The 20,368-nt window shown below is 39.5% G+C and overlaps 1 protein-coding gene across 1 annotated transcript in view; it reads right to left on the bottom strand.

Moving 5' to 3' along the window:
- Positions 1-4,047: 4,047 nt before the first annotated feature.
- MUSK (muscle associated receptor tyrosine kinase) overlaps positions 4,048-20,368 on the bottom strand; it is a 51,925-nt gene continuing 35,604 nt past the window's right edge. The window contains exons 13-17 of the mRNA XM_007425822.3: positions 19,626-19,785; positions 18,149-18,338; positions 15,632-15,823; positions 11,940-12,088; positions 4,048-9,161 (exon numbers count right to left, since the gene is read on the bottom strand). Coding sequence (XP_007425884.1) covers positions 8,479-9,161; positions 11,940-12,088; positions 15,632-15,823; positions 18,149-18,338; positions 19,626-19,785 — 1,374 coding nt within the window. The 3' untranslated portion in view covers positions 4,048-8,478. The remainder of the gene's footprint in view (positions 9,162-11,939; positions 12,089-15,631; positions 15,824-18,148; positions 18,339-19,625; positions 19,786-20,368) is intronic.

A 20,368-nucleotide genomic window follows, 5' to 3' on the forward strand; every position in this document is an offset into this window, starting at 1 on the left:
AAGCAGAGTTTTCAGAGATAGTAGAACACATTGGCTACATGCTTATATCAATATCATTCAATCTGTCTTCCTACCAAAGGAAGACTGCTGTAATATGTGAATCTCTGAATCACCTTTAAATCTCTCTGGCAATTTGAAGTCACCTGATTAGATTCAGCACTTCAATTCAGTTCAGTGATTTGATCCAAAGGGAACTTTCAACTGAATCTCCTTCAAGGAAAATAGCCTCTGAAGCTTTGCACAACCCTAAAGTATAGGCATCATACATTTCTCCAAAGTCCTTCTGAAGCACCAAGTTGGTTGCCATCTTTATATTTGGAGGCAGGTAATTTCAGTTTTATGTGCACTGTGAAGAAGTACTTCATTTTATCTGAAACTCTCATTCTTCAGCTTCTGAGCCCCTACATGATGAGAAAACAATGTTGACAACCCACTTTCTCTACAGTGCATACAGTTTTATAGACTTTTCAGCCCAAAGTTGTGGAATTATGAAAATAATATGAAATGTCAGTGGAAGTTTCTTGAGAGAGGAGAATAAAAATGAGATGATATATTTTCTGCTAACTGACTCCATTTAGAGAGGTGCTATTTCTAAATTAAACAATATGCCTTTCAGCTGCATCCACAGGGGAGGATCAAAAGAGTCTACCTACCTTTTGTACAAGTGGACATGCGGCATGCACACACAAAGGGCAGAGCTTCAATTACATCGTCACAGCCACCGTGTTGACTTTTTTGACTCCCTCTGCAGGCACCCCTGATATCTTTCATCTGTTAATAAGTAGAGGTGTTAGTGTGTGTGTAGTATATATAGATGGAGAGGTGCATATATTATCAAAAGTGTGTGTGTTCCGCATTATATCCCGAGAAAATAATCTTCTGTTAGTTTTTCTTTGAATCCAGACGTGCACTTGCCCTTGGCTGCCTTTAGAATCTCTTTCTTTCATGCATATAGTAATTTGAAACTGAAAGCAGGCAGGAATAAAATGTACACATGATCACAATGTTAGCTTCTCAAAAGTAGAAACTGAATTTCAAAGTGGGCTTGTTAATGCAGATTGATTTCTATAATTCTCTTGGTTTGCTCATGTTCTCTTTCCCTTTCTTTGCTCCTCAACTCTGCTGTGCATCGTATACATACCAAAGTTGAATTTGAACTCAAGAAGTAGGATCTCCAGGTTAATCATCTGGATTTTGGAAACTGTAATCCCAACATATTTGGAGAATGCCAAGTTCGGAAGAGGCTGATTAAACAAGCTCTTTCTCAATGGAAAAAATCATTCTTTCATTAGCTTTCGTGGAATCATCAGTTTGCTTCCATTATCTACGCCCTGTATTTTTGAAAACAGAGCCTTATCTTTCCAAATCCTCTAAAATATTTTAAACACCACTGCCAAATTAGGAAACTCTTGGGTTTATTCAGTTTGTTCTTGGGGGGTGGGGGAGAAACATTGTTTCAAAATGGGTGCTTAATTACACAGTAAGTTAGCCAAGAACAATATTTGTGCAACACTGTGCTGAGTCAACATATGGTTTGGAATAAACAACATCCTCATTAGTTTGGCATGATGGTTTATGTCATGGAAGTCACTAATAAAAGAGGACTTGCAACTGAAACATTGCAGCTTGCATTAGAAGAGGCTGTGCCAATCCCTGAAAGGGTGTTCTTCTTTGTCAGATATTCAAGGAAATACAGCTTCCAACACAATTCCAGAACGTCTAACCAAAGGGATGCTGTGCTGATTTGCTTAACTGGGTAACAGCAGCTTCTGCTCATCAGAAGATCAGAAGTAGGTCAGTGTTTCATTGAGCAAGAATGATGTGCTTGCAAAGTTGACCAATGCATCTCTGCTGGACTAATGGCCTCAAGGAGAGGGTTCAGCTGCAATCCACTCATCCCAATAAGATGTGTGCTTATCTTTCTTTAAGAACACTCTGTGAAAAGGCAACACACTCCATCCAAAGATGTGCCTTTGATGTCTATTTTTATTTGTAACTGGTCACATCTTAATTCGTTGGGCTTTTCACCATACAAAACAAGATCTTGGATTGGGTAGTTCCCTGATCTGATCCCACAAAATGTTTTGTAGAATAATACAGCTGCAAAGTGGTTTAAATGTTATGCCTGCAACAGCAGCTCATTGTTTTCTCAAGCTGTGTCCCCAGTGCTGGCTCAAGGATATATGGCACCCTTGGGCCACATTGACTGATGGCACCACCTCCTGCCAATGTGAAGATTTGCATTTTTAGAATGATTCACAAGGAGGGGCATTGCAGGATCCCCTAAGCTTTGGCATCCTAGGCCAGTGCCTACTCAATCTTAGGCTAAGGCCAGCCTTTCATGTCTCAAGGCAAAAATATTCAATTTTTTTAAAGACATGGGTGATAAGGAAGTGCAGAGAGATTTCACGTGAGTGCTCCTTTTGCAGAAGAAACTCGTCCTTTCTGAGATTGAATCAGAAAGATTAAGTCTTTCTTGATTGTGTTTCTAGCAATTGTCTAGGGCCTTACAAGTCCAAGACTGCGATTACAGCCTATTTCTTGGATCAGCTACCAGGAGATTGTAAGTGGATGCTGAAAGGATTTCCAGCCATTCCATAGCTCTGCAGACTTTTCACCAGGGGTGAAGTGCACTTGGCATTTCTCTCAACAGATTGTCACATGTCTGGATGTTAAGAACTTCCTGTTCTTTTCTTGGAGACATGCTGTATCATTCTGCTAACTGGGCTGAGGACTCCCAACCCCCCTTCTCTGTAATCAAACCCTGCCTGTCTCATTCCTTGGCATCCCAGATCATGAACTAAACCTAGCTCCAAATTACAACTGGTAAATTTAGAAGTCAGTGATATCACTGCCAAGGAGAGTGAATGATGCTCTTTTCATTCACTAACCCTACTGGATCAGCTCTTCCACCAAGCTATTTGTTTACACAGGATGTTGATCCTCCAGCTAAAGTCACAAAAATTCAAAGTCCTCTGTGACTGAACCACAGAAATATCCCTTTGCACCTGGTCAATACATATGGTGCATTCCCCTTACAAAGTTAATATACGAGGCTTGAAAGGAGTTTAGATCTGCAGCATTTCAACTGTGTCTGTTATGTTTTAACCACACATAAAACTGTCAGTCATAATAAGCTGTGAATCAGCATGGAACTACAGTCGCTGCTCATTCATGCTTTCTGTGATGGTAGATTATAAGAAATGAAGTGTGTGTGTGTGTGTTTGTAGACAGAGTGTCCCAGAAGTAATAGGGCAGTCAAAATTTGGCAGTAATAATAAAATATCAGTGATTGATATTTATTTTGATGACTGCTTTATGGCTTCTGGGACACCATGCATATCTGCATATAAATGAGTGGGGTTAAATTTTTAGGCAGAAAAATCTGAGGTGTCTTCCCATGACCTTTTCTCAGTGGACAAATTCCCATAGTTTCAAACCAGAGATAAATTCGGCTGGAAGAAAAATCATTTAAAACAGAGGTGAACAATTAATAGCTCCAAAGGACTGCACTCCAGAAATCTGACATCAACCAACCAGATTGCAGAAACACAATTCTTCATATTAAAAAAAACGAACATGTTTGCTTGTTTGTTTAGCAAGTTCATATGCTACCCAATTTCTTAATAACTATGGGCGGCCTAGAAAAGTGCTATGAAAACAATAATAAAACATTTAAACAAGAAACTATAAAACCCCTCCCCACCAAATTCTAAACATGAAAATATTAGATCATTAAAGGCCTGAGTAAATAAATATATTTTGAATCTGCTCCTGAACCTTGAGAGGGAGGGGGCTTGCTTCAACTCCAGTGACAATTTATTACTACATGATGGGTTTGCTGTGGAGAAAGGAGATTTCTTGTTATGTTTCATAAAAGCCACCTTTGAGGAAGAACTGTAGCTCACCACAGCAGACAATATGCCGTTCAAACAAAAGACTCCAACAATCAATGTAAAATAAAGTTTATTTCTGAGTAAATGTAAAATGAAACAAAAGTTATAAAACAAGAAACAGATCTATACATTGCATACATCACTTGCCAGAATTACCACTTGATATGCATCTTTGCAACAGTGGGCAGAGCTATGGAAAAAGGAAAGCTTGCACCTCCCCATCAAGACCCAGTTAATATCTAATATAGTGGTACCTCGGGTCACGAACGCTTCTGTTCACGACCAATTCGGGTCACGAACAGCACCGTTCGCAAAATTTTGCTTCCGTCCGCAAACTCCACATCGGGTGACGAACAGGATCCGTGGCCATTTTCCCTGCCGTGACACGTGGTCGTGGCTTCCTGTAGGGAGGGGGACTCTCCCTCCAAGCAATAACCGCCTCCCCACCCGCCTTCCTGTCCTCCACGCCAGAAGTCGCCTCGAGCAAGGTTAGCGTTCTCTCTCTTTGTACTGCACTGTACTGTATTTTGTTTCATATTTTTGTGGTTTAAAAAAAAAAATACATATGGTTCAGAACGGATTAACCGTAATTACATTGAACCTTATGGGAAAATTTGATTTGGGACGCGACCAAAATCGGTTGGTGACCAAATTTGGAGGGGTCAGAATGGATTAACCGTATTTACATTGAACCTTATGGGAAAATTTGATTTGGGTCGCGACCAATTCGGGTCACGACCAGAGTCGCGGAATGAATTAAGTTTGTGACCCAAGGTACCACTGTATCTAACATAATAATTTTAAAATTCATATTAACCTTGACTCTAATATATATATATCCCAGTTAATGTCATGCAAAAGGCACTAACTGCAGTAGAATTTGGAGTTTGGTTTTTGAAAATTCTAATATGTCTAATAAATATGTCCATCCCAGCAGTCTGAAAAGTTGTTCTCTTCATGCTTGTGAGATCCTTTGCATCTGTATTTAAACAAAATAGCAAAAGATAATGACATTTGGACCATCATTTCTATGGATAGTTGTTTCTGATTTGTCACTTGCTGTTTGATTTGCATGATATCTGTTTATTCAAAACTAGCAAATACTTATGATTGTTGCAGCTTACCTTCACCTCTACAAAACTTATCAATTCACCCTTCCTGGACTCTACTTGGATTCCCCGCCCACTATTTAAAGCCAGGCATAAACTTCAAACCTCTCGCTTCAGGGATGTGCTTTGGTTAAACTGCACTGATATCTTAATCCAAAAACCAGATATATTATCAGTAAAACAGCAATAATCAAGTAAACCGTATGAAGTGAGACAATTATATTACTGAGACTGCACGTAGCTCAACATATACAGATGAAAGGGGTGGGAACGCAGCATGGGATAGATTCAAATACTCAAACCCAAAAGAGAGAAAACTATGAAAGGGCAACAGAAAGGCAACTTAAAGTCCCCTTGAGACAATCTTTAGTCAGAATAATAGCACCTAGTCTATCCACATAATACTATTCACCACTGAAATATATCAGACAAGATTTGTCCTTGTTTATTCCCTCTTACATATTTGCAAGAAGGGATTTTGGCAGCCTTCTCTAACCTGGTGCTCTGCAGATACTGTATACTGGACCAGCTTCCTGAGAACTGCAGTTCCACACATCTAGAGGGCACAGGAAGAATGTTGGGCTACATACCCTCCTTTGTTTTGCAACTACACACAGTTGAGCACCATAGACTTTCACTCTCTATTTCCCACTAACACCACAAAGGCTGGAATGCTAGGCTAGAAGGAGCTACATTTTCCTTTCAATTGTACCACTACATCGTCATCAAAGGTCACCAGGATGAGGCCAACCCACAGTATACAAATGAAGACTTTATTAAGGAAAATGCTATGAAAACACTTATTTACCTTTCACCACTGTGTATGACTCCACTTTCTTAATAAAGCCTCCACAGGGTATTGAAGTCTGCGTTTAGCATTGGTTAAGAAACCCAACCATCAAGAGATGTGGGATTATGGCCATATAATCCAAATGTTCGTTTTCAGTCCTATAAGGGTATGAGTCATATATAGGATTCAGTGAGAAAATAAGGAGGAGGTAATAGGCAGCTTCATAAGGAATCTCAGAAAGAGAAAATGCAACCAGCTTTTTCTAAATTCTCTTAATGTATAATAGCAAGGCCTCCTGCTGAATTTAGCTTTAAACAAAATGTCCTTTAAGAAGATGGATTTGGGGTGCAGAACATGTGTGACCATTTTTGAAAACATGATTAGAAATAGAATCCACTGTTGCCCTTTTACTGCCTCTACAAGCTTTCAATTTAATCCTCCCCCCATCACTACCTTCATGTATTATTGTGGTGGTATGTAATCATAGCCTTCACTAGGCTAGAAACACAGACAGAATCAACCCCATTAGTCCTTTCCTTCTGATCATCTGGCTTTCCCCCTCTCAGTCCGTAAGACTGAATCCAGTTCCTCCATGGCCCAGAGAAGGTTCTCTTCAAATTCTTTTTCCCTCCATGGTCCCAAGGAGGTCAACGAGGAGTCCTGTTCCTGCATAAAAAACGTTTAGGATGTCAAGCCAAAATTAAAATGGAAGATCTGAGGTCATAAGCATGTCATAGCCAATATCTTTTTCATGAGAAATGTTCACCAAGCTGAACAGCAGACTAATCGGAGTTAGCAGTGTAACCAGAAGAAGCACTGCAGAAATTAAGTTTTTTCAGGATTTATGACATCAACCTTTCTATAACATCAGCTTTATTGTATGTATGACTTTGCACTTTCCCCTCCTAGCTATTATTTTTCATGCTTCTAAAGACTTCTGAAAAAGCAAGGTACAAAACTGGCTATGGATGGTGGGGAGAAAAGGGTTATACCATTTCTCTGAGGTGAAAATGAGGGTGAAAAGAGCAGAAACGGCAACAGAAAGTTTTGCTCTGCTTGAGATATGTTTACTCAGCTTTAGCTATCATTAATGTTTTTAAATAATTCACCAACAAGAAGTCAATATATGCTTCATTAATTACAGAAAGGCCTTTGTGTCAACCATGTCAAGCTGTGGAATGTGCTTGAAAATGGGAATCCCAGAATCATTTTATTGTCCTCATGTGAAACTTATATACAGGTCAGGAGGTCATAACCTGGAAAGAACATGGCAAAACACATTGGCTCCAGGTTGAAAAAGGAGTGAGACAAGGCTGTATACTTTCTTCTTATTTATTCAACCTACAGTATATGCTGAATATATATTGAGGGAAGCTGGACTGGAAAAAGATGAGTGTGACTTTAACATTGGAGGAAGAAACATCAACAGCCTGCACTATGCTGATCTCATACTCTGACAGTTGAAAATGCAAAGGCACATAACCAGTCAATCAATCATCACTTGACTCAGCAACCACCATACCTTGAACAAAAAAATCTGTTAAAATGATAGTTAAACCCAAAGTGGCAATCATGGAAACCACTGTTTGGTACAACCATCAACACAACATTGGTTCATTCAATTCCTATCTTTGTGAAAAGTCAAATTAGGAAGGTGGAGGAACTGATATTAGAACACACCCTGAATTTGACAAGCTAGAAAATTTAAGAGTTTATGAACTGAAAATAAGAACTTCAATGCAAACCTTCACTTTCACTGCACAGAATTGTTTTTCCCCCTCCCAACAGGTTTCTTTTTTATTTCAAAAGCACAGGTTCTACCTGACATGCACAAATTTCTTCTATTTTTGTTCCAACCTCCCAGCTATAGCTGTGGTATTCATCTGACTCCACTAGAATGGCCTTCCCTGCATCTGACACGCTTAGTGATGGAACCTACAATTTCCATGGTACAGTAGTGGCCTCAAATGCAGTCCCTCATATCCCCAATTAAAGAATCTAGAAAAGAGATCAGGAAAGGCCACTGTCCAAAGGACTTTAGAGTCAGAGCGGGATATAGAGCTAGATGAAACAACGTTCAGATTCAGGGTAAGGCAACCACATAGAGAGAGACAGTATGCAAAACCAACGGTGGTGTTCTTGTTCTAGACATCATTTGGAGTTGGGTTTTCAGAAATAATGTGAAGATTGACCCAGCTGCGGTTTCTTGTTTGCTCTTTCAGCTGATTTGTACTTGAGATTCTGCTGCTGAGTTAGCTGACTTGTTTTTAGTATCTGTTTTGATGTAGACTGTATTTACTAGCCACCTCGGATTTTGGAGGGTATGACAAAGTTATTTGAAAGTTTTAAAAGTAAGAATGATCTTTAGAGAATGAATTAGTTTAAAAAAAAAAAAAGTTGCAGTGATGTCTCTTTCAGACCCTGCTTCACTTTCCTATTGGAAAAATTGCCTGAGTCTTAATGACAAAGACTGAGGATATACCAAGTGCAAGCTCTCTCTTTTTCCAAATCCAAACATTCAGGAAGGAGGTAAGGAAATGCTGCTGTCAGGAATTGACTTTCCGAACCCAATGCCCTCCAGATGTATTGGACTACAGTAGTCGGACTGTCTGGGAATTCTCAGATTTCTTGTCCAACGCACCTGAAGGGTTCAGCTTGGGAGTTGCTTGCTCCAGAGAGTAGCTCACACCTGTTTAGCAGCCATTGCCCTCTCATACATTCGCTCCAGAATACGGTGGATGCCTGCAAAGCTCGGCCTATCCGAAGGCAACTTGCTCCAACAAAGGCGCATAAGGTTGTACAGCTCCAAAGGGCAGTTATCTGGGCATGACAGGATATTTCCATCTCTTACATAATAAATGACTTCCTCGTGAGCCATCCCATAATAGGGCTGCATGCCAAAGGCAAAAATTTCCCACAGAACCACCCCATAGGCCCAGACATCAGACTCAGTTGTATAACGGTTGTAGAAGATAGACTCAGGGGGCATCCATCGTATGGGGATGGCATCATTTTCATTGGCTTTGTAATAGTCTGCTGAGTACATATTTCTGGAGAGACCAAAGTCAGCAATTTTAACCACCATGTTTTCTCCTACCAAACAGTTTCTGGTGGCCAGGTCTCGGTGCACAAACTTGCGTTCTGAAAGGTAGGCCATTCCAGCTGCTACTTGTTTGGCAATGCAGAGTTGGTCAGTACAAGAAAGAGTGGGCGTGTTAGGGCTGGAGGGCCTGATCTTTGGCTCAAGGTTGTTGTTGCTCAGGTTGCAGAGGCTGCGTGGTGATCGGTTGCGCAGATATTCATTCAAGTCTCCAAACGCCATGTATTCGAAAAGCAGACACATTGGCTTTCCGACAGCACATACCCCTGAAACCATGAGATAAATATGAATTGTTTGCATTCATCATTTCATAAGCAAGAGCAAAGGGTTATTTATTTATTTATTTATTTATTTATTTATTTATTTATTTATTTATTACATTTATATAGCCGCCCATCTCACAAAAAGCTACCCTGGGCGGCGTACAACAAGCAACAAATATTATTAAAAAAATCATATTAAAATGTAAAAGTCATTATTAAAAATGAAAAACACTTTAAAAATTAAAATATACAACCCACATGGAGAGAGTAAAAAGATCAACCACAGTGGTTGACAACACACATCTAAGGATGTCTCCGGTTCCCTGGGACCCCCAGGCCTGGTGACATAACCAAGTCTTGAGGGACTTCCGGAATTATAGCAGGGATGGAGCTAACCCTGATTTTGGGGGGGAGAATGTTCCATAGAGTAGGGCCACAGCAGAGAAGGCCTGCCTGCTGGGACCCACCAAATGTAATTTTTTTCCAACAGAAGGGTTGGAAAAATAGTACCTGTTGATTCTCTTCATAATTTATGTCCCATAACGCGTTGTTTTCTCTAATGGTTGAATACGTGTTATGCTTCCTCCACATTGTTAGCTTACCAGATGGGATGAGAACTGTAGTCTAACCCACTGGGAAATTACCAGGTTGGGCTACCAAAAGGGAAGGCTGCTTTTCATGTTATGAAGTCACTGCTATGGGATGGACAGCCATATAAATGGCTAGAATTAAATGTAAATAAATACATAAAATTAAGTCCTCAAGAGAGAAGAGTTATTCTAAAGAAAAACAGATCTTTTAAAGGCTCATTATTTGGAGGACAGAAATAACCACTTGATGATGGTGGTAAAAGAGGAGGAGAAAGAAGAAGAGAGAGGAAGAGGAGGCAAGATAAAGAGGATATGGAGTAATTTCATCTGTAAAACAAATGGCCAGGAACTACAGAGACTGTATGAACCAGACAGTGCATTCGGCAAGGGCTTTTCTTGTTATTTTCAAGAAAAATTCACTGTTTTTTACAACAGCTGAACTCTACTACAGCAAGTAATGCTGTGCCAAAATCTACCTTGCAATTTCTCTGTCCTCCCTCCATCAACCCATGAAAGAGGTTTCTATTTCTCTACATTATTCTCTGGTTGTTTGGCAATATCTTTGAGCTTACTTTTATGTTGCAGGTGGTAAAAGATGCTATTGCTTTTGGTTGTATGCCTTTTCCCCCTTTCGAAACCTCCCTGGCAGCCTGCACAATCCAGTCTAAAAAAGTCCCATAGCAGGAGTTCCCTTATGACAGTGTTGTCCAAACTTGGCCACTTTAAGATGAGTGGACTTCAACTCCCAGAATTCCCCAGCCAGCATGGCTGGCTGGGGAATTCTGGGAGTTGAAGTCCACTCAAAGTGGCCAAGTTTGGACAACACTGCCTTATGAGGTCTTCCCCTGGAATGTAAATTGAGGAAAGACAGGAAAAGCAGGCTGCTGTAAAAAATGTTATAAAATGAAAGACAAAATGTTCCACACATACATTCTTTAACCAAATGTGTGCAAAAACACTACACTTCCTCTCTGAGATTTTCAGCAAAATGCTTTTCTCCTCTGAAAAGAATTCCAAAAGCAATTTCTTTTGTATTAAACTGGCCCCAAAATGAATTTTCCTCAACAGCACTAGCTATAGGTCCCACTACAATGATGGTTTGTTCATCAGGGTTTTCACAGATGTTCTGGGATTGGGGACAGGAATATGAACACTTTCCCACTTTTTAAAAACATCTTAGGTTCCAATAACAATGGAATCAACCATGACTGAATGATGTAACTAGCTTAGGATGCCAGGAATATGTGAATGACAAAACAAGGAATCACCTAAGTGTGTCTCATCCATTGATCATTCAAGCTCATTGTCATTTGTGAGTTAAGAGAAGGCACTGGACATCAAGCAGATGAACCTTGTTTAACATATCATTAGAACATGCAATCTTCTATTAGTAATGTTATTAAATTAGGAAAAATGGAGAATGAGAAATGCATAAATATTGATCATACTTATACACTTTTCTAATCAACATTCAGTAGTTGGGTTTGAATTTTTGCTGGTGCCCTCCCCTATCTTTTGAAGAAAAAGTAGGCATTTCTTAGTGTGAAAACATCTGGATCTAAGAAAGTGTCCACATGAAAGTTTTGGGTCAAGGGATGTTCAGCAGTCCCACAACCCTTTGGCCTTTCCTAATGTATCCAATATGGTGATAATAAACACACACACACACACACATTTCTTCAGCAGAGGGTCAACTTCCTATTTTCTTTTTCCTCTTTCTATTGCTGAAATATATGCAATACTTTCAGCCAGAGGAACTCACAACAAACCCTCCAATTTCCAAAAATGCCCATTTTGTATTACTTCTACTGAAAATCAGTTTTGATTCTGATTGCATCTGCAACACTCAATAGCCTTTGATGTGAAGTGACAGAGAAGGAAAGGGCCAGAAAGAGAATATCAGATAATGCACTGTGTGATGGAAAAGAAGAGAAGGGAAGTGTTGGGTCCTTTGAAATATCAGGTTGAGGGCAAGAAGGCTCTCAAGAATTTCAAGTAATTTTGCAGAGGATGCTAAATAGCCAGATGCGTCCAAAGTATTCCCAGATCAAAATTCAGGTTCTGGTACTGCTGCTCCTTCATCAGTAAGTCATCTTTGATGGCTGTCTGTATACTTCAGCTAGTACTGTAAAGACATATTTTAAAACATCTACAATGTGAAGGGGAAAACAGAGAGGATTGGTTTTGGTACCTAAAAGCTTGACAATGTTTGGATTGTCGAATTCCGCCATGAGAGCTGCCTCTCTTTGAAAATCGGCCTGCATGTCTGCTGAGGCTTCTTCTTTGAGCATCTTCACAGCCACCATTGTGAACGGCTCAAAAGGAAGTAGACCAGGAGCCCTAAAGGAAGACAAAGAAAAGTTACAGATTGGATGGAGCCCTTTGTGGAAATGCAACTCCCAAAATTTCCAGCCATCAGCTGTTAGGCTGTCATGACCAAATGGGACAGGAGGGTTAATAAAAGAGGATGAATTACAGATAGGACAAGAATGGTACAATAGATTATCATACCCACACCATATCTATACTATTTCAGACCACAATCTTTATCTTAGCACTGCATGGAAAGTATTTTCTTCCCATCAGTTATGATGGGAAGATTCCCCACTATTATCACCATGACAGAACACAGGATATGATAGAGCGGTGTTTCTCAACCTTGGCAACTTTAAGCTGTGTGGACTTCAACTTCCAGAATTCCCCAGCCAGCAGGCTGGCTGGGGAATTCTGGGAGTTGAAGTCCACACAGCTTAAAGTTGCCAAGGTTGAGAAGCATGGTGATAGAGCATAACAAGAAATCACAGCCTATCACTACTAATATGTCATTCCTATACATATTCCTATACAGGAAAACTAACTTAGACCATGGGACACATCGTGGTGGATGGTATCTCTCTGGTCTCAGCCGAAGTATTCCTATTTATTTACATCCTTCCTGAAGTTCAAATAGCTAATGATAAAAAAAAAAAAGAATATGCAGAGCAATTTGTAATTAAGAACACACTTCAAACAGAATACAATTAAAGCTCAGGAGGGAGATTTCTGTGCCTGACTCTCTCATGTTAATAGATATTTACATCTGGTCTGCCCATGAGGAAGAGATATCCTAGTCATGTAGTATATAGAAGGGAATAGTAGCTGCATACAGTCAACTTCCTCAGCTGTTGGCTTAAATGTCAGGCTGTTTTACTATACAGGAGCTCTTCAGTGGCTCTAGTCTCCAAAACAGATTTCTAGTTTTTGTGGTAGCTGCTCTGGCCATATGGCAGCCAGACAGGTGCAGCTGGATGGGACAAATGTCACATCATTGTCAAATGCCAGCCTATGGCAAAATGCCAGTCTGAAATCAAATCATCCCAGAGTGGCAACACAGCTGCAAGGCAGGCCTGCGTAAGTTTGCGACCAACAGCAACACAGTTCTTTGCAAATATTTAAGCTCAAGTGAAATGTGTTCAGGGGACCATTGGCAAATGAATGGCTTTGGATTGGGGCATGTGAATGGCTTTCTAGAGCCAAAGCATGAAGATGCTCCGATACGTTAATATCTTTTCGATCACCAGCATCTTGGAAGATACTATTATTTACATATGTATTTGGTTTTATTATATTTTTATACTATTTTATTGTATTTTAACTAATATTTATTTGTCGCATTTATTGTAAACCACCCAGAGTCACTTCCTTGTGAGATGGGCGGTGTCTAAATTTGAAATATAAATTAAAAAAAAAAAAATCTGGAATTCTGCAGCCCAGAACTAAAATTCTGCAATTTGGAAGAATTATTTACATTTTCATGTGGCTACAGCTTCCTTCATAGCATGATTTCGCTACTTTTAAACATTTCTTTATTATTTGATATAATATATTCCTTAGCACCAGCACAATATTAGGTTTTCTGTTTCTATCTTCTATCACCAAATACAGGTGATATGGAAGCCATTCCTCTAGCAGTTAAACAACAACACTGCTTTAGGGCAGGATTCCATCTGAAGGATCCCGTTGTCTAGCCTAACACTGGAAAATGTTGCATTATTCAGGTACCAATTTCTGCCTTCATTCACCTTTCAATCATCTATCAACCTAAAACAAATTACTCCATTCCCTTGCAAGGCAGGGCTGACATATAAATATTTCAAATTTGTCACCGCCCATCTCACTGCAGAGTGACTCTGGATGGTTTACAGTAAAAAGAATAAGTATTAATTAAAATAGAATAAATATGAATTAAATAAATACAGTTGCTGAGGAAGTTTGGATGTTTCAGATTCCAAGTTATCACTTGATGTTGCAGTCATCAGTTGGGGAGTAGGCAGATATCAGTTTACCCATAAAGGTGAATATGTGTAGCTCAGGGTCGAACTGTGGAGTCCTTGGGGTTTTCTGAACTTGGTTCTTTTCTTGCAGTTTCATTACCCGGCTAGGTAACATCTTCAGTGCATCTTCACTGAAGATGTTACCTAGCCGGGTAATGAAACGTTTGCAAGAAAAGAACCAAGCTCAGAGAACCCCAAGGACTCCACAGTTATCAATTTATATCAGTGATGGAATGAAGTCCAATCACATTGCAGACGTGGGTTTCCTATAGAAATCATTTTTTATTGCAAATCATTCTACTCTCTTTTGAAACTGATCTCTTTTGCATTTAAGATACTGGACTTATCCACCTGAACATCTATAAAAAAGGTAAACAATTTTTCACATTATTCCATATTTGGTCCACTGTACAAACAAGAAGGCCATATAATATTCTGATACAGGTTTTCAGTATCTACATCAGCATGGATAATAAACTCTGATGTGGATTTTTGCAGTTTCTTCGAAATTCCACAAGCCATATAAGTTGATCAAATAATTCCAGCTTTATCTTTAAAATGTCTCCTCAATATACAATGAATACACAGATAACTGTTTTGTTAACTCTATGCTTTCTAACGATATTACTTCCTGATCCTTCAGCGTGAGCCCTTCCTATCATTGTGAAGCAGAATTCGGCAAGGGTTAGATTAGCCACTAATAAGGAAGAACCTAAACTGGATTATACCACAGCTGAGAGCTGTCCAAGAACCAATGGCTGCAACTTTTCCAGTGAGCTGGATGGCTGCATAAGACATCATAGAAAGGTGTATGGATACATTTTTTCTACCCATTTACAGAACTTTGAGGGGGTTATGAATGGCAATGGAGAGGGAAACCTTTGCAAGATAAATCACATTCATTTCTACTCCTAAAAAGATTTTTAACCACCACCACCAACATCACAAATGCCCCCAAATAGTGCCAGCTGAATTTCACTGGTCATTACTGGCCAGTTCTGCAAGTTTAAGGGATTTCATGGTAGAAATGGGAATGGTTGGCTTATTTAGGAAAGAAAAAAAAATCCAAATCACATCACTATGCCACCAAATTGGAGCAGGACTGTCTTGAGGAGTGGAGGAATATAAATTGGATCCTGGGGGATTGAGTGCAGTCTGTAGGTTTGGGGTTGCCCACTCCTGATTTAGATTAATTTTACTCTAATGAGACAATATTGCCCCACTAGTCATTCTGCTCAGTATAAGACATTTTGTGTTGGTCAATATAAGACATTTGGAGCCAATGGATGAAACTGCTACCTGTGGGATTATAACTAAATGCATCCAAGTCAGAATTGTCCCCTAAACACAACGGTACCACACCACTGAAGGTCTTGGCTTGCCTGGAATAAGTGGAAAAGTCCTCTTACTGGAAGGAAGTTTAAGAGGATATCACTAATATTAGCTTGTGTAATCTCACTTCATGTAATTCATTTAAATAAGTCTCTATTTTCAGTCTATTTATCTAACTCTGCAGGACTTTAAACAGAATGACAGCTGCCAAATCATGACTGGTTAGCAGTTCATTTACCTTGCTTGAAAGACCCGTCCAAAAGCACCTTCTCCAATATCTCTCACGTATTCGATATTATTTCGTGGATATTCCAAACTGAATAATTTGGGGTTCAAGAGTAGAGGCATGCGTTGGTACATAGGATTTGGATGGAGCCTGTCCAACAAAAGCTCAGAAGGAAGAGTTGTCAGGGCTGGTGGTGCCAATTCCCTGAAATGGGGATGGAGAAAGAATCTGTGTCTTAATTGGAGTAAGCCTTGCATCACATCAACATGTAACTTTTTGTGACTCGCAATTTTAGGGTCCATTCAGCACAGGATGTATGGAATATGCAAAAATAGAGGGATGTTATAATTATAATAAAACACAAATTAAACTAGGAAGTTATTTGTTTCCCAGGTGTTGACAAAGCATCATTTAGGTATGTAAGCCTGTCTCAGGAGTTACTGTTAGGAGCATCTGTATCTGTGATTCCCTAAACTGATTCCTCCAGTTCTGTAGGATTTCAGGTCACATAATCCCCATCTTTGGCCATGTAAAGCTAATGAAAGAGCAAGAAGGGGATTACAACAAAAGAGAGGAGGAGGAGGAGGAGGAGGAGGAGGAGGAGGAGGAGGAGGAGGAGGAGGAGGAGGACAACTCGATAGGTGGATAAAAATGCCAAATCCAGTCTAAACAACTGGCTGTGTGACGAACAATAATTTATTAAATTTATATGCCATCTGACTCCAAGCAACTCTGGGCAGTTTACAATTGTTAAAGCATTTAAAAACAAAGAACAATACAAAAAAACACAATTTGTTGTTAAAGTTTTAAATATATAACAGCAGAAGTTGCACAATTTGTAAACCTAATTAATGCTGTGAGTGACCAGGTGAAGCAAATCCAGGTGAAGTCTGGATTTCCCTCTTTTAAGCCTACAACCCCATATATGATTATTCAGAATAGTCCCACATCAATAGCCTTATCTGAAGGAAGACAAGGCTGATAAACCCATCAAATTCTCTGCACCAGCTGAGCCCGATCCTAGCAAAGCACTTGGGCCAAAAACAGGACCTACCAAGTTAGGATGACTCCATAGACTAGGTAACTTGTAACCATTATTACTGTTGTTGCCCAAATGCTCTGAACTAGTTTCAGTTCAGCCTATGGTCCTTCTCATTACTGCTGGCCTCAAAACCCAGGGAATCTCTTGAGTAGCTAATCAACAGACAGTGCAAACCACTGTCCCATCCACCCCCAATCCTCAGTCTGTTTGGTTTGGTTTTTAAAACATCTAAGCGTTTATAATCAGGATCATCTACAAACCTACCAAGAAGCCACATCACAAAAGAGCTATTTCTCTGCTAAGTTCATTAAAACATCAGATAATAAGAAGCTATAGTGGCTTAAGTTCTGTACAGAGAGGATGTGACCAATAGGTGGAATGATGCAAGAGCTCCATTGAAAGTGGCCCGCTGCCCAAAGGACTGAGAAGTGTAATACTTCTCGTGGAAAAACCATAAACAGATTTATTTTCTGTTGATGATAAGTTGACTCAGTTGCTGAACAGAGATGATGCAGGATGACATCGGCTAACTGAGGAGTGCAAACACCTTGTATGGATGTGCTCTTAATAAGACCAACAAAATAAAGGCTTAGGAGCTTCAGTCTACTATTTACATAGTATGAAGTTCTTTATTTCAAAGTAGATTATTGATGGAAACAATGTCAACTGTTTGTGAACATGAGTGACTAGTTTCTCATATGCGCTGAATCCTAATTGCCTTCAGACCTCCCTCATGTAATGATTCTTAACTGCCTGGACCCTAACGTCTGCTGTCTTGTCTTCAGATTCTGGAACCTCAACTAGACTCAGACTGGTATGCTTTTGATTTCTGGACCAACTTATTAATGACTCTTGTGTGTGTCTCTCTGGCCATGAAAATTCTTTTTGAAATTGGAGTTTGTCTGAATAACCACATTTTTGCTTGTTCCCATTCCTCAACTCCAGCCCAGAACAGAACAGATTCCCTGAATGGATTTACTCCTGGGACTGCAATCTGGTCAAATGATTTCTGCTGCTTAGTCAGAGAACTGTATATATATGCATTTACATTACAGCTACTTTGATACCACAGTTTGATTTACCCTGTTCCTGATTAATTTATTTATTAGATTTATATGCCATCTTTGTTTTTTTTTTAGATCTTTTATCACACCTTTATTATTTGTATAAATAACTCAAGGCGGCAAACATACTAATACTCCTTCCTCCTCCTATTTTCTTTATTTTATACACCTCAAGCCAGCCTATATTATGTTCCCTCCTCCTATTTTCCCAAAACAGCAACCCTGTGTGATAGTCTGAGCCGAGACAGAGAGTCCGGCCCAAAGTCACCCAGCTGGCTTTCATACCTAAGGGAAGACTGGAACTCACTGTCCTCTGGTTTCTAGTCCAGCACTTTACCTGCAACACCAAACTGGCTCTTCCATTCAGTAAAGTTGGTGCAATTCTTCACTTTTCTGAGTTTGCTTGCACCCACTAACACTTACCTTGTTTTGTGTTTCCATTGCTTGCGTCTGCGACAACAAACAAGGACCGTAATAATGAGAATGATCAGCATTGCAAAGCTGGAGATGATGGAGATGATGACAGTCATGGAGTATGTAGGAGAGAGAGAGGAGAAGAAAGGAAAATGTGGAGGCACTGTGCTCAACTTGGTTGTTCCCTGTGACAAAGAGTCTAAAATAGAAACAAACGAGACTTCAATTTTAGAGGCACTGTTGCTTATGACATTATTGTATTGCCATGGAAATTAGTATGGAAGCAGCCTGAAGAAGCAGAAGCACTGTCCAGTGAGGTGTAGGGAATAGTGATCTAGGCTCCTTTTTTTTTTTTTTTTTTTTAGTGCAGAAAAATATTTTAGGAGAAAATCATAGCATTCCCACACAGCAAAAGTAAAGACTGCTTTGTAAATGATGATGGGGTGGAACAAAGCATTCAACAGAGCCACTTTGCAAAGTGCATGGGCCCAAACAAATACCTCCCCCTGCAGCATTAAAGTAGCCACCTCCTCTGGAAAGCCAAATAGCAGCTGCTTTAAAGGCCCAGACAACCTTTCATGGAGATTGCCAGCAAAACAGCTGTACATGTGCATCCATGCACTGACAGCTGGGGACAGTCTTCCCAGCAGCTGCACAAGCCTTCTAAAGATCACAGTCACTCTAACACTTCAAGGAGAGAAATTTGGTTTGCAAGCAATCCTTCTGAAACAGTCCTAGTGTTTCACCAGCCCTGAAAGCAGCCATCAAACCTTTCTATAACTGTTTTAATCCTCCCATCACGTGTGATCTCCAAATGACTTTAGAATTGGCAATATGTCCAACCGAGGTTAAAATACCATGGGACTGTTTGCAGGAAGAATCTGCAGTTAAGGGGTGTTAAGGACTCCCCTCTTACAAGTGCCAAATCTTCTCCAAAGCAAATGCACATCCGCTCCTGCATTCACTTCATAATATAGTTCCATTCTTGGCTGATCACTATTTTGCTTTTAATGGAGTGTTAGGAAGATGTACATGGCACAGACAGGTACACTGCCCTGAGTTCTTCAAAAGAAAGAATGGAACCAATATGAAATGAATAGCTAAAATTTAGTGATATACACATTTTAATTACAGTACAGTAAGTCATATTAAACCCTTGCAACTTAGTAAATTCAAAAACAGATGGTTCTTTATTGGTTAACTTTCCTTCCACCCTGAAAAAAGCATCATTGATTATCAGATTTAATCTGATACCAGTCATTTTAATGTCTTGTGGTAAGCCACCAATAGAATAAGAGACTTTAACATTTCAGAGCCATTTTATTACTGTTTACAGCCAAATTCAAAAGAGAAGCGGAAGATCATGGAGTAATGCTGAATCAAAAGTTTGGAAGTAGTGAGTTTGCAGCTTTTGGACAAGATCCACTGTGTAAAATTCACACCAAACCTCTCCTTTTCCTGTACAGTGTTTGTAATGGGACCTTACCGTCTTCACACTGAGGTATATGGCAGTATTCCCATTGTATCGAAGGATCTCTTGTATAACACCAGGGCTGTGCATTTTCACCCCCTGGATTACGACAGTAATTGATTGCATTGAAAAGCTCTGGGAAAATCTCAGGTGTTTTTCTATGTGTGTGAGGAACCTAGAGACAGAGGAGAAGATGGTGAACATTTTTCAAGCATTTTCTCATCTCTTTTAGCATTGAAAAATTGACCTTTTGAAGAAGTAACTGTTTTCTGAAAAATAAATCATGACGGAATTTTGCAAACAATGAAAGCTCCAGGAAGGCAGAGTTGATGAATCAGTCCTAGGCTATACCTTCCCTACTTACAAATATGAACGGAATGATCAATTTATTTTCAGGACGTACGTTTCACATATCTTTCCATTCACCAGGTCTATTCTACTGCCACATTAATCTGTTTAAAAGAAAGCTCTGCATGAAAATATGAATTTGAATGGGTTTTCTCCACTTTTTATTTTTTATTTATTTATTTATTTATTTTCTCCACTTATTACCAAATTTTTGATTTGTTTCCATATCTATTTTTGGTACTTTTTTTCAGCACAGAGAACTACAGAGCAAATCAGTGAGAACTGCCGAAGAGAACCACATCTAAATCCACTCCTTGGTCAAGAATATCAGTCCATTTCATTTTATAACACAGAAACAACAAAATCCTCAGGCACACTAGTAATGTGTTTCTCATTTTAGACTCTTACTA

Source organism: Python bivittatus, unplaced genomic scaffold (assembly GCF_059951505.1).
Source record: "Python bivittatus isolate LINGU-HERP-01145 unplaced genomic scaffold, Pbiv_v1 ctg000850_np1212, whole genome shotgun sequence".
Classification (NCBI taxonomy): domain Eukaryota; kingdom Metazoa; phylum Chordata; class Lepidosauria; order Squamata; family Pythonidae; genus Python; species Python bivittatus.